General features: G+C 34.6%; 1 protein-coding gene across 1 annotated transcript in view; it reads left to right on the top strand.

Moving 5' to 3' along the window:
• LOC132547423 (uncharacterized) overlaps positions 1-15,235 on the top strand; it is a 31,130-nt gene that overhangs the window by 4,386 nt on the left and 11,509 nt on the right. The window contains exons 5-12 of the mRNA XM_060211179.1: positions 3,014-3,125; positions 3,872-4,058; positions 7,067-7,167; positions 8,003-8,120; positions 9,234-9,305; positions 9,494-9,630; positions 10,938-11,126; positions 12,922-12,970. Coding sequence (XP_060067162.1) covers positions 3,014-3,125; positions 3,872-4,058; positions 7,067-7,167; positions 8,003-8,120; positions 9,234-9,305; positions 9,494-9,630; positions 10,938-11,126; positions 12,922-12,970 — 965 coding nt within the window. The remainder of the gene's footprint in view (positions 1-3,013; positions 3,126-3,871; positions 4,059-7,066; positions 7,168-8,002; positions 8,121-9,233; positions 9,306-9,493; positions 9,631-10,937; positions 11,127-12,921; positions 12,971-15,235) is intronic.

Raw genomic sequence — 15,235 nt, 5'->3', positions numbered from 1 at the left:
ATAAGTTACAAACAATGGAAAAAATACCAATGAAATCTTTAATTCAGCAACTATCAGAAATTGAACCAATTGAAAGTAATCTTTGGGATTATAAACAGTATTTTATTCCTATTTTCACGTGTTTAGGCTTAGTTTTAGTATTTTTTAGTATATTTTGTGTATGGTTCAAATGTTTCTTGCGGAAAAAGACAAAACGTCAATTTACGAAATCGAACGCCATTGACCAAAATGATCAAGACGGACACAAACCAAAATATTCCAGTCCAGCGGATGTAGCAGAAATACAACTAACACAGCCGTTGATGCCACCCATGTATCCAGCACAGCTCTATCCACACCTACAAAACATACTTCCACCACCAAGAATTGAAGAAGAGCCAGTGTAGAAATATTCATCAAACATGTTGACATTTACATTTATTTTCGTTAAATTTCGTCGTTTTGTCCTCTCGTCAAAAGAGACACTATTTCCAACATCATCCTTATTTTACAAGTTTTTCTACTATGGAGAGTTTACCTTACGTGATATTCAACACGGAGTGACCATTGTTTTCTTAAACTCTACCATAATGTGTTTGAAACAGAGTTAGTGATGTGGTTTAACACACACAAAAATGTAATTCTCTGTATCTTATACGACACATCTAGTAGAACTCAACAATATTTCGACGCACAGGAATCATCCGATGCAGTCTAATGCCGGAAAGACAGAAGAAGTCTTCGTTTCCTGATCAGAATCGTATTTATTATTTTACCTCTAACGACGAACTTTGTATTGTTTTTTCATTAACTCTTCATCGTTTGTCTCAGCCTTTTTGTGCGAGATATCACGTCTAGACGGTAGTACGTCAACCAAGAACTTTTCGTCATTTTCATATTTACAAGACTCATCATGTGATGAACATTACTTTTATTTGGCCTCTTCGTCAAGACTTGTGATTTCGAACCTTCGCCGTGTGGAACTATCAACTTGTGGAGTGATTGAACTGTCTTATTAATATTTCGAACTGTACTATTCATATAATAACTGTAATATCAATTTATTATTGCCTTTCGTTCTCAGTTCTTTATTAGTACACAATACTTTTATGTTTATTCTATTGCAAATATTGTAAAATTGCATGTATTACATGTAAGTTTTTATATCTAAATATTATATTGACCTCGTACATTACCTATGTATGTTACATCTTAAGTAGTATTTTATATATTTATGTCTATTAATTATAAGGAACCATCCCTTAATCGGGTAATAACAATAATTAATCGTTATGATTTACAAAAGTTTTCAATTACTAGTTTTATCAGATCTCAATGATCTATTTTTTATTTTTTTTAAATGTTATCTTGAAATGTTACAAATTGTGCTGTTTTACATATCATTATCCTTAGAGAGTTCCAAATCAATTATGTTTTCAACATATTCACACAAATTTTATTCACATACTATTTGGAGAGTTTCGCCTACGTGATATTACACGAGGATTTAAATGTTTAAACTCTACCATTTTATTTATGTCAGAGTCAAAGTCAGTGACGTGGTTGTACATGCACAATATTCATATGAAAGACTTTGTTACTCATAAGACATATTTACACAAATACATATTTCTATGCGGATGAAACATTCCCGAAACATTTATATATCAATAACTTAATGATAAGGAACTTTCTGATTTTATTTCATTTTCTCATCAATTGTACTAGTCATAGCCTTATTGTGAGCGTGACGTCATGACTTAGCATAAAAGACGGTGGTACGTCGTAACTAAGTATATTTACATATTTTTTCATTCATTATTTGTAACACAGCACAATGAAAACATTTGTCGATAATTGAAATTTATCAAAGTCGAGCGAAAGCCTTACTATCCACTTGATTATTTTTTTTTCTTCTCTTCGTTTTTTATCAAAATGTACATCGTTAACAAGCAAGTTTCATGGTTATTCATGGTTTTATTACAAAGGGACGTAACGAACTATTAGTATTTTCATAGATGATGTCAAAATTATAACTAATTTGAAATCAATTTTATACAAAGGGACGAATGAACTATCAATGTCTACGACTTTTAGTATAAATACGACTAGGTTTCTAGCCAGTCGTCGAATCGGTTCCTGAAGGCATGCGAGTGTACCACCTCTCCATGTCTACACACAATAAATTTACATCAACACTGCACCACTCTTCATTCTCAACAGAGAAGTTCACCCACTACACTTTATCGGACACCACTTCACTTTATTGGTCCCATGACTTCACTTTAAGTGTTTATAAAGCCCTGACAAGATGGAGGTCATTTTATGTACCTGTGTTTACCTGTATGTGTACATCATGTTGATGTTGAGCAAGAAAAGGATAAGGTAATTATATAACAACTAGACTCCTGTTTCACACCTATTCTTTAAACTTTGTGTTCTTAATACACAAATACTTCAACTACTACATCATTTATCAGTTCAGATGTAGTCACCTGATTTATGAAATGACTTTAAATATAAAAAACAGGGAAAAAATGGTTAAAATTTAATGATAAAGAATTTAAAATTTGTGTCCCAAATTTTCTGCCCTATTTGTGTGTGGGAAGTATATTCTCATCCCTAATACTATGCCAATTGGTTTTTCTGAATTATAAGTAAAATGCTTACAGTTGTGATTTTTACCTACATGTTTATTTGGGTAAAGGGAGATTGTGTTTGTCAAGTTGAATTAACTTGCCCTACTCTCATTGTCATATATATGTTAAATGTGTTAAAATTTCCAAATAACTTTTTTTCCAAAATACACCTGCAGCATACTGGAAAGAAGGGAATTAACTGTTAAACATGAAAGTTGCTTAAATAAACTCCTCCAAGTTCTTCTCTATATCTCCTGAAAAAAGCTATTGCAGCCCATTCAGTCATTTAATATTAGACTTACCTCTCATACCTTTGTCTTTGTTTTTTTCCTGTTGTTAATTGTAAACAATGAATTGAATGTATCACTGATACTGCTATACATTGCTTACTGTAGTGTTGATACCCACACTGTAACCAGTCCAGCTCGTGGAGAGAAAATCCAAGCGCTTCCTACAACTCCGATTCAAGCCACAAAATCAAGGCCAGATTGTTTGGTTGATGATGTGGTAAGTCACGATATGAGTAAGCTATTGAAGTATAGAAAATATTCCTTATAACTTGACAATGATTAGATTAAAGTATTTAAACCATTGTCACAACTTAGTGGTCAGGTCATAAGCAAGTGCCATCGATACAGAACAGGTCATTCTCAGAGTACAGAACTGATCTTTCTCAATTCTATTTGGAAATTTCTTTTGTTCTTGTTTTATAGTGATTGTGCATGTTCAGCTTTGTGATTGAATTGTTGGGAAAATGAAATGACTTTTTCTTCTCTAAATTGAATTTTAACGTAAGAAGCAAAACCTGTGTGCCAGGTAGCGTTCTTGGATTTGACTACTAACACATGTACAGTTATAGACAGTACAAGTAAGAGAACATTTTGTAACTGTCAAGTATGATGTTTAGTTTGTTTCACCTATTCAGCCAGCAGTAGTACTGTAAAATCAGCTATTTTTTCGTGTTTTAACAAAATAACATTTTCATGGACACTTGATTTTGTTGGTAAATATAGTTTTTCAAGTCTACTTATACTGATGTTAACTAGTTTTTGTTGATGAAGAGAACCACTTCAAGTCTACTTATACTAATGGTAACTAGTTTTTGTTGATTAAGAGAACCACTTCAAGTCTACTTATACTAATGGTAACTAGTTTTTGTTGATTAGAGAACCACAAAAAGGATGATAATTAATCCCCCCACAAAAACTAATGATTTTCATAGAATACTACTTGATGTGTTTTGTTACTTACAGCTGGCACTGTTTGGAGATGCTGACCCGACCTATGTCAGGAAAATGATTGAAATGGAGCTTCTCACACAGCGCCTGGACCATGAGATTGTCAACAATCTTTGTAATCTGTTGTTAGAGAACCACGCCTACCCTCGGGCTAAACCCTCTGCTACAGTCACCAGTACAGAAGTCAAAAATACACAGGTAAGTAACGCCAGTGTCCAGCAGACAACCCACTCAACCCTCACAGTGACAATGATCTTTGACAGAAATAGTGCAGTTCTTACCATAAATCTGTTAAAGAATAGACAGCAGGTTTTGTCTGTGAATCTCAGTGGCTGCACAACAGCTATAGACCTAAAGAATAGATAGCAGGTTTTGTCTGTGAATCTCAGTGGCTGCACAACAGACCTAAATATCACCAACCAACTTGCGAGGGCTGATTGATAAGTTGTGAGCTGTGAGGAAGTTAAGCAGGGGTGTCCTTTTTCAGCTCTACTATTCTCTGACTATTTAAGGCTGAGTACCTGAAGATTGGTATCAATTGGTCAGTTAATGTCGAAGAGGTAGCACTCTAATGTAAACAAGGCAAAAGACTTTTGTAAATTGGAAAAAACCGTTGAAAGAGAGTTGATTCAATATTTGCATAAGAAAGGTCTAGCACCTAAGGATATCCATACTGATATGGTAGCAACACTAGGGAATGACACGCGTTCGTATGCTACAGTGAAAAGTTAGGTGGCAGAATTTAAGCATGGCAGGCAGTGTCTTGGGGATGACACCCATCCTGGAAGGCCTGTCACTGTTGCAGCCCCAGAAATGGCCAATGAAGTCCATGATACTGTTATGGCTGATAGGCATGTTTCAGAGAGATATATAGCCAGTACAGTTAGGATTTCACAGGAAACAGTACATTTCATTCTTATTGAAGATCTTGCAGTGAGAATGCTCTCATCCCAATGGGTACCAAGACTTCTTACAATTGCTGAGAGGCACAACAGACAGACTTTGGCACATGCTGATCTGAACCTTTTAGAGGCAGATCCTACTAACTTTCTGCAGAGATTTGTGACTATGGATGAAACATGGGTCCATCAGTTCACCCCAGAGGCCAAACAACAGTCTGAACAATGAAAGTACATTGGTTCAACCCCGCAGTGTGTTGTTCCACTAGGACAATGCCCCTGTTCACAAATCTATTATCGCCATGGCTGCCATTAACAATTGCGGATTTTTTAATAGATTGACCACTATTACAATGGTACCCATGAAGGGACATTGAACAATACTTGGCCATATGTCCAAGCATCATTGTAACCCATGGGAATTTTAGGACAAGTTATTTTCTGGAGTGGGAATATGTAACCCTTGTAAATACTAGCCACAATATCTCTGGAGAGAACTTCTCTTTAGCTCGATGGGTTGAGTGTTATACTATGGCCTACCAGTGGTGTGCTTTGCACTAAAACTTTTAGTGCATCATGGTTCTCTTTTTTTGTATCAAATCTCGTATCATGAATTCTGGAGAGCAAATCGTGTCAGGTCTAAATTTACAATCACCATCAGTAAACAAAATGGCAGACTCCAGGCAGTCCAAGGTAAGGGACCACTTCAAGTTTTTCGAACAAGGCAACAAGAAGGATAGTCACTGCATGTAACACATCCTAAAAAGTAAAAACAAAACAAGATCCACTACGTCCATGAATTATCACCCGAAATGAAAACAAAGGGTAGATATATCAACTGAATGTACTACTGGTTCTGCCCACTGTGCCATAACAGTACAGTCAACTTTGACTCCATGGACTGAAAATTAAGTCCTTCCAATCAATTGAAAGTAGCAAATCAGGTGGATAGACTGATATTTGTGAAGAATAAAGAAAGTGTTAAGAAAATAAAGTCTTATATATTTAATTCTGCTAAGACAGTCTAGTGTTAATTGCCATTTCCAACAACCTGACAAACTTTCTATTATAATGCAATGCATCAAATTCTTTCTGTTAATTTGATTGTTTGTAGTTTTGTTGAGCTTTAACTAAATGTATTCTTTTAATCTCTGAGACAAAGTCTAATGGTGACCTATTACAATCACATTTTTCAGGCATTCATATGTCAATAAACAATTTAACATTTTCAACTTCTTCTCAAAAATCCTGAACTGATTCAATAAATTGTGCAGAAACATTCCCTGGCATAAGATGGACCAATATAGTGAATTATATGGTACCCGCCCCACAGGAGCTTAAGGTGCAAGGCCAAAAGGGTCAAATATGATGCAAAATTCTAAAGCCTTCTTCTCAAGACCCAGATAGGGTAAAATCATAAGCACTTCATAGATGGAAGCATCTTAAGGTGTTTTACCAGAATTGTGAATTTCATGGCCCCAGGGTCTCACATTTCCCCGTGGGGAGGGGGTAAAGTTTACTATAGTTTATATAGGAAAAATAGATTTTTGAGCAAAAATTTTTTAATTTCTATTGGAAATATTTCAAACTTGTTTAGAATTATGAATGAAGGATGATGGCTAGATGGTATGCATATATTGATTCTGACTGGCCCGCAGGGGCTGATGCGGGGGGTCAAAAGGGGTCAAATTGACTTAGATTTGAACAAAATTTTCTTCTCAACACCAAGATATAGTAGAATAAAATGCTAGTTTATTTCTGACTGGAAATAACTTTTGTAAGAATTTTTAGGTTAGGATGACAGTTTTGATAATATGCATGTATTGACACTGGCTCATTATCGTCAATGTCACGATTTACTTTTCATGATACTTGAAAGCTTCTAAACCTTTATATTTAATATTGCTTATCTCAGGTGACGATCAAAGCTGCTAGGTCTCTTGTTGTTGTATATGAGGTGTTGTTATTAGTGAATTGCTGACAAAATCATTCAAGGTGGTTAGAATTTATTAATAACAATTGTATTTCTTGATTCATTTCGAAATTGTTCGAACCGAGAAGCTTTGAACAGAACTTGATTCAATGAAAGAGTCATTTATCCCAGTGTAAATCTTTGTTTTGTTATGCAACATTAGGTTTTGTAACGCAATGTGTAATGTGTTTTGTAACTTTACGATGAAAGTGATATATATATAAGATCTAAATGTAATGTATGATATACCTGAACTGGTCTGTGTATCGAATAACTCTACTTACTGATGTTGACAGGAAGTTGATGATGATAACTCTACTTATTGATGTTGACAGGAAGTTGATGATGTTGACTACTATGAAGTTTACAAGAAGAATGAGAGAAGGACAGGTTTATATTATCGTCAAACAGAGAAGCTTCTCATGCATCACTTTATATGGGTAAGGACAATTTATGTAGAGTGTGGTTGTATCATAAACTGAACTGGTATCAAGTACAGTGATCTGAATTTTTTAGGTCATCTGTTCAAAAGGGTCAGAATGACTCATACCCATTGTGTTTCATATGCCATCGTACACCATCCACCGTGCATAAACTTGCCTTTCAAATGACTTCTTCTCAGTAACCAGAAGGCTCAGGGTACTGATATTGGCCTGTAGCATGATAGGATGAAGGGCTACCAAGTTGGTTAAAATGAATTACCTTGACCTTCTTTTAAGGTCACAAAGGACCAAATATGTTAAAATATTTTAACAACTTCTTCTTAATAACCACAATGCCCAGGGTGCTGATGTTTGGTCTCTAGCATGATGAAGTAAAGGGCTACCAAGTTAATTAATATAAATGACCTTGACATACTTTTAAAGTCACAGGATTTAAGTATGTTAAAATCTTTTAAACAACTTTTTTAAGGTCACAGGGGCCAAATATGTTGAAATCTTTAAAAAACTTTTTCTCAATAACCAAAAGGCCCAGGATGCTGATATTGGACCTGTAACATGCTTTTTCAACAAAAAATATGTTGAAGTAATGACAATTATGTATTGCATGTAGAAAGAATATGATTCCAAGTTTTCAAAAGATGAAGGTATTTTATGGTCAGATGACCTGTGGGCCTCTTGTTTATGTTACACACTTTCTCTTCATGTGTGTGATATCAGATATCGGTGTTAGTAATTTTTGTTTACAGAAATCAGCAGTGTGAAGGATATGTATTGTTTACAAATTCCAGATGTTAGCACAGTGTATGCCAGATGTGTTGTTTACCATTTTCAGATATCAGCACATTGTGTTCGACATGTATTGAGGTGGTACAATGGACAGTATGCTCCTACACATCAGGTCCTTAGTCAAGTAATGAAACAGCGGAAGGAGGACATCAAAAAGGTCAAAGGTCAGCTATTGTAAAGCATAATCATTAACCTGTCTATAGTAAACCCTTGTGATGTATTATAATCATTAACCTGTCTATAGTAAACCCTTGTGATGTATTATAATCATTAACCTGTCTATAGTAAACCCTTGTGATGTATTATAATCATTAACCTGTCTATAGTAAACCCTTGTGATGTATTATAATCATTAACCTGTCTATAGTAAACCCTTGTGATGTATTATAATCATTAACCTGTCTATAGTAAACCCTTGTGATGTATTATAATCATTAACCTGTCTATAGTAAACCCTTGTGATGTATTATAATCATTAACCTGTCTATAGTAAACCCTTGTGATGTATTATAATCATTAACCTGTCTATAGTAAACCCTTGTGATGTATTATAATCATTAACCTGTCTATAGTAAACCCTTGTGATGTATTATAATCATTAACCTGTCTATAGTAAACCCTTGTGATGTATTATAATCATTAACCTGTCTATAGTAAACCCTTGTGATGTATTATAATCATTAACCTGTCTATAGTAAACCCTTGTGATGTATTATAATCATTAACCTGTCTATAGTAAACCCTTGTGATGTATTATAATCATTAACCTGTCTATAGTAAACCCTTGTGATGTATTATAATCATTAACCTGTCTATAGTAAACCCTTGTGATGTATTATAATCATTAACCTGTCTATAGTAAACCCTTGTGATGTATTATAATCATTAACCTGTCTATAGTAAACCCTTGTGATGTATTATAATCATTAACCTGTCTGTAGTAAACCCTTGTGATGAATGATATCATTTACCTGTCTATAGTAAACCCTTGTGATGTATTATCATTGTAAACATGTCTTTAGTAAACCCTTGTGAAGTATTATCATTGTAAACCTGTCTATAGTAAACCCTTGTGATATATTATCATTGTTAACCTGTGTATAGTAAACCCTTGTGATGTATTATAATCATTAACCTGTCCATAGTAAACCCTTGTGATGTATCAACCTGATGCAGTTTAATTTCTGAATTAAATGGTCTTGATCACTTTGAGGTAATATGGCTGAAGCAGATCTTTTGAATTTTATTGTTCTCAAATTTTTCTGTTTCTGTTACAGGAGATGTTCAGTATTGTCTGAAAACACATTCCTTACATGCTGGAGCTGTCATCGACATCATTGTTACTGTTTGTAAGTATCCATATCACTATCACTCTTTGTATGTATCAACATCACTGAGTCTACGTCATCACCCTGGTATAACACACTATACCCTCAATATCATCATTTCCGTTTATTTGTATCCCTACTTACCATACAACACTTTGGTGCTATATTTGTTACACATTTATTGACATAAGAATGCCATTTTGATTCAGATGGTAAAGAGCGGCCATTGTCTGTCATGCTGTTGAAGAACTGGCGTAAAACTTCACCTCCAATGATGTGTGATCTTGATCCATACCTTCAACGTGAAATCAGCTTCATCAGACAAAAACAATTAGATGAATTTGAGGTTTGTAATAAAGCTGTGTGTTATATAACATTCTGCAGTCACACTTAAAAGTTTTAATGAACATCTGATCAGCTACATATAGCCAATACTACCACCTTATCACATAGATAATGTTGTCACACCATTTGTTACACTTAACATCTAGTCACATAATTCAATATACATCCAAAGGTACTATCCACTGGCTCTTTACATCCAGTGACACTAAATATTCATTAACTCTTGATATTCATTATCCTGTGATATTTAATATCCAGTGACTCTCAAGTTACTTTTAATATACTGTTACTCTTAATAGTCAGTGACACTTAATATCCTGTTACTCTTAATAGTCAGTGACACTTAATATCCTGTTACTCTTAATAGTCAGTGACACTTAATATCCTGTTACTCTTAATAGTCAGTGACACTTAATATCCTGTTACTCTTAATAGTCAGTGACACTTAATATCCTGTTACTCTTAATAGTCAGTGACACTTAATATCCTGTTACTCTTAATAGTCAGTGACACTTAATATCCTGTTACTCTTAATAGTCAGTGACACTTAATATCCTGTTACTCTTAATAGCCAGTGACACTTAATATCCTGTTACTCTTAATAGCCAGTGACACTTAATATCCTGTTACTCTTAATAGCCAGTGACACTTAATATCCTGTTACTCTTAATAGCCAGTGACGCTTAATATCCTGTTACTCTTAATAGCCAGTGACGCTTAATATCCTGTTACTCTTAATAGCCAGTGACGCTTAATATCCTGTTACTCTTAATAGCCAGTGACGCTTAATATCCTGTTACTCTTAATAGCCAGTGACACTTAATATCCTGTTACTCTTAATAGTCAGTGACACTTAATATCCTGTTACTCTTAATAGCCAGTGACACTTAATATCCTGTTACTCTTAATAGCCAGTGACACTTAATATCTTGTTACTCTTAATAGCCAGTGACACTTAATATCCTTTTACTCCTAATATTCTGTGACTCTTAATATCCAGTTACTCATTTCGTCAAGTTATTCTTAATGTCCAGTTATTCTGTATATCTGGTCACTCTTTATGTTCAGTTACTATTGATATCCTGTCATTCTTTACATCCTTTAATTCTAGTCATACGTATCATCATACCATCCAGTCAGCATCCAGTGATAGATACTCTCTAGTCACTGTTGATATTCAGTCACCCTGAACATCCAGTTACTTTTTACATTCTTAAGATAAAGTTTAAAGCAAACTTCAGGGTAGTATTCCTTAGATGAGAAGAACTTCGGTACATTTTGTTACTAAAGTAGATTAATTTAAAACAGGAGGCAGACCGTCAGATGGCTCTGATGCTGAATGAGACGGAATATGAGGAAAGCGGACAGCTGATAGAGTGTGGATGTTGTTATGGTGAAGTGCCATTTGATAACATGATACAGTGTTATGAAGGACACCTTTTCTGTGAGGACTGCCTACAAAGATATGCGAAAGAGGCCGTGTTCGGGGCTGGAAAGGTAAAATGGTATTTTTACTCCTGATCCTAGTTTTTACTAGTCGTTCACTTTTAATAAATCCCAGTCAATATCTTAGATATGAAATTTAAAGTTATCATTGACAAATGAAATTCAAAATTCATACATTGTAAGGTCATCTTCCTCAAAAGGTCAGGATGACCCAAGCCACTGTGTTGTTCTTTTTTGACATCAGGGAAAGTTCATTATAGCAGCCATGGCAGCCAATGTATAACATGATTGTGCAGCCATGTTTTTCCTGAACAACTCATTTTAAAAACATTTTCTCAAACTTCAACTGTAGGATTCTGCTCAAATTTGCCAGACATGTTCCTGCGATGGTCCTTACCTGGAATTGAACTTTTTCTGCTCATTGAGTTTCAGTGTGATGTTGAAAATCAAGTATAAAATGCCTCTTGCAAGACACATTTCAAACTACTTCTCAAGTTTCACTGGTGCCATTGAGCTGAAATTGTGAGGGAATGTTGAGAAATTGAAATTAGGATTGTCTTTGTTTTTACTGTTGAAATATTTCCAAGTTTTTTAATCATTTAATTAGAGTCCTTGCTGCTGTTTTATGTGTTTATAGTCAGATGGCTGTTATGGTCCATGAATCTCTTGTTTAATCAGAGATTTGATGGTCAAGTTGACTATTGTCAGAGCCAGTATTCAGACTTATTTCCCATTGGCTGACAGTTTCTGCAATGTTTATTAGGTGACATTGTAGCTAAACCTACTGACATGTTACATGGTGACATTGTAGCTAAACCTACTAATGTGTTACGTTGTGACATTGTAGCTTAACCCAACTACTGATATGTTACATTGTGACATTGAAGCTAAACCCAACTACTGATGTGTTATATTGTGACATTGTAGCTGAACCCAACTACTGATATGTTACATTGAAGCTAAACCCAACTACTGACATTGTAGATAAACCCAACTAGTGATATGTTACATTGTAGCTAAACCCAACTACTGACATTGTAGATAAACCCAACTAGTGATATGTTACATTGTAGCTAAACCCAACTACTGACATTGTAGATAAACCCAACTAGTGATATGTTACATTGTAGCTAAACCCAACTACTGACATTGTAGATAAACCCAACTAGTGATATGTTACATTGTAGCTAAACCCAACTACTGACATTGTAGATAAACCCAACTAGTGATATGTTACATTGTAGCTAAACCCAACTACTGACATTGTAGATAAACCCAACTAGTGATATGTTACATTGTAGCTAAACCCAACTACTGACATTGTAGATAAACCCAACTAGTGATATGTTACATTGTAGCTAAACCCAACTACTGACATTGTAGATAAACCCAACTAGTGATATGTTACATTGTAGCTAAACCCAACTACTGACATTGTAGATAAACCCAACTAGTGATATGTTACATTGTAGCTAAACCCAACTACTGACATTGTAGATAAACCCAACTAGTGATATGTTACATTGTAGCTAAACCCAACTACTGACATTGTAGATAAACCCAACTAGTGATATGTTACATTGTAGCTAAACCCAACTACTGACATTGTAGATAAACCCAACTAGTGATATGTTACATTGTAGCTAAACCCAACTACTGACATTGTAGATAAACCCAACTAGTGATATGTTACATTGTAGCTAAACCCAACTACTGACATTGTAGATAAACCCAACTAGTGATATGTTACATTGTAGCTAAACCCAACTACTGACATTGTAGATAAACCAAACTAGTGATATGTTACATTGTAGCTAAATACTGATGTGTTATATTGTTATTATAGGCAGATCTACAGTGTATGACAGATGGATGTGATGCCTCTTTTCCTGTCAGTAAGTATACATCAGTACTAGTGAACACTGCTTTGTAGCTTGTATTCTCATTGACATCGTAATGAGAGATTTTGTGTTGATTTTTATGCTAAGAGCATTTTCAATGCTTTTCAGCATGTTGCTATCGCCCCTGAGGCTGAGTATCAGTACTTCGTTTTCATTGGTTCATAAATCGAAAGTTTACTCCTACTCCATCTGCCGGACATTACCGTAATCATTGGATTATCGCCCCTACAAGTTGCTGATGCTAGTCATTAAATGAAACAACCTTATCGACATTTTCTTCATTACCTGTACATCAAGAAAATGTTTTGTGTTGTGCATTAATGATAATCAGACATCGAAATTTGTAAATACAATGACAAAGACTCAGGTTTATGGTGGTAAATTTTGCGAGGCGATGCCAATATGGCGGCTTAACTTTCTTTTCCGCGCGATGCATTGTGGGAGTCATATACATTTGTATATCTTTCTATTTTTCTTTTTTCGAAAATTTACTTCCCGTTTAATACTGTTGATAACTATTAAAAATACTGATATATGTAGTTGAAAATAAAAATGAAACTAAAATAAGAATGATTTAGAATAGCATAAAATTTTGACGGAAACAGCCGGGGTGCTCTGTGCTGCTGGACCCTGAAAGAAGACGGCGGCTGAAAGAAGATGGCAGGTAATTCATGTAGGTAAGTATCACTATATATATATATGTTAGCTGAATTTGAAGTCAATACTTATACTGAACTATCAATTGCATTTTTTGCAACAATTCATTTGGAATGAGCCTTCGCGTCTATTGAATTTAGGCTTGACGGCGATGCGCAAGCTGGGCACTGCCGCCATAGCACTTTTTTTCCAAAATATTTTCAAGACTTTTCCCTTGAAGCAGTATGCATTTGAAAAATGTTATGTAAGCATCTAGCACATTTTTGTTGCTTCCGTAAAGTATTTCAGTATTTTGAAATGGATTTATTTTGGAATGATCGTTTCATAATGGTCTCATCGCAGTCACTTCTGTCAGTGGCCCAACAGATCGGAAATTAACCAGAAAAAAAACTTATCCGTAATATTGTACTGTACTACTTACGCTACCGTGAATAGATCTTGGAATCTGTCTGGGTAATATATCGATTTTACTTTAAAATATCTGTCACTGTCCGCGCTATTGTAGGTCTAGCTCTTTCAAATTTCTGATCGGAGATAATTTATAAGTACCCCAACGGCCAAAGGCCAGAGTATGAAATCGTACGGGAACTCTACAGCTATGCTAATTTTAAGGTTTACATGTGAAGTTAATATATATAGTTTTAGCTTAATTTTAGTTTTTGTCTTTCTGACATGATGTCTCGTTGATTCTGTTGAAGAGTGATGCATGTGAATGATTACAATATGAAGATTAGGAATAATGAAATGTCAATTAACATCTGATTCCCGGAAAGTATTTTAATAAAGATTAGGATAAACCTAGCAAAGTGTTAGGTCCCAGTGTGAATGTGTAAAGTTCCAGTGTGAATGTGTAAAGTCCCAGTGTGAATGTGTAAAGTATTATTGGTACAATTGAACTTTTTGATATATGTACTGTATTTGTTCATCTCAGAAATTTTAGTATTATGTCAACTGCGTCCACTTTCAGTTCAACACTTTTGATTCATCAATTTTACCCAGCCCTAGGCTCAATATTTGTCATTAATTGTCGACTGTTTTTTAGAGTTTTGTTTTCATGGTGAATGGAATGAAATGAGATAAATAGTCTAACCAATACCCCTCGAGAGCTAATTAAGACATTGCAGTATTATCATTTTGGGCCTTATTAAAAGTCAAATTGCAACTTTTAAGAAACTCAAGTGACTGTAAGTACAACAATAAGATGTCAATAATCAATGAAATTGAGTAATTGAGAAGACATTTTCTTAGTACAGTTAACCAGGCTTTGTAGTGGTTTGTTCAGAACTGTAGTTCTGGTTAAGTAACCATTAATTGTGTCCTTTCAGTTACAATGACATACATTTTTGAAATACCTCTACTGTAGCTAAATATGGCATTTGTAATAGACAGCCAACATTAATTTTGTGATAGACATAGCCAAATTTAATTTTAGGATCAGTTAGGACAGCTACTGTTTGTAACAGGCATGGGTTCAATTACATGATGATGTAATTAATGAAATTACAATTACATTATGAAAATGGCATTGCCATTGCATGACGGTCCAATGTAATTAATTAAATTACACATTACCTTTCAAGTCATAATGATTTTTGAAATACA

Source organism: Ylistrum balloti, unplaced genomic scaffold, assembly GCF_031769215.1.
Source record: "Ylistrum balloti isolate Yb309-2 unplaced genomic scaffold, AGI_CSIRO_Ybal_v1 Utg369954, whole genome shotgun sequence".
In the NCBI taxonomy this organism is placed as follows: Eukaryota; Metazoa; Mollusca; class Bivalvia; order Pectinida; family Pectinidae; genus Ylistrum; species Ylistrum balloti.
The sequence above is the reverse complement of the archived record's forward strand: the minus strand, read 5'-3'. Positions and strand labels throughout refer to the sequence as shown.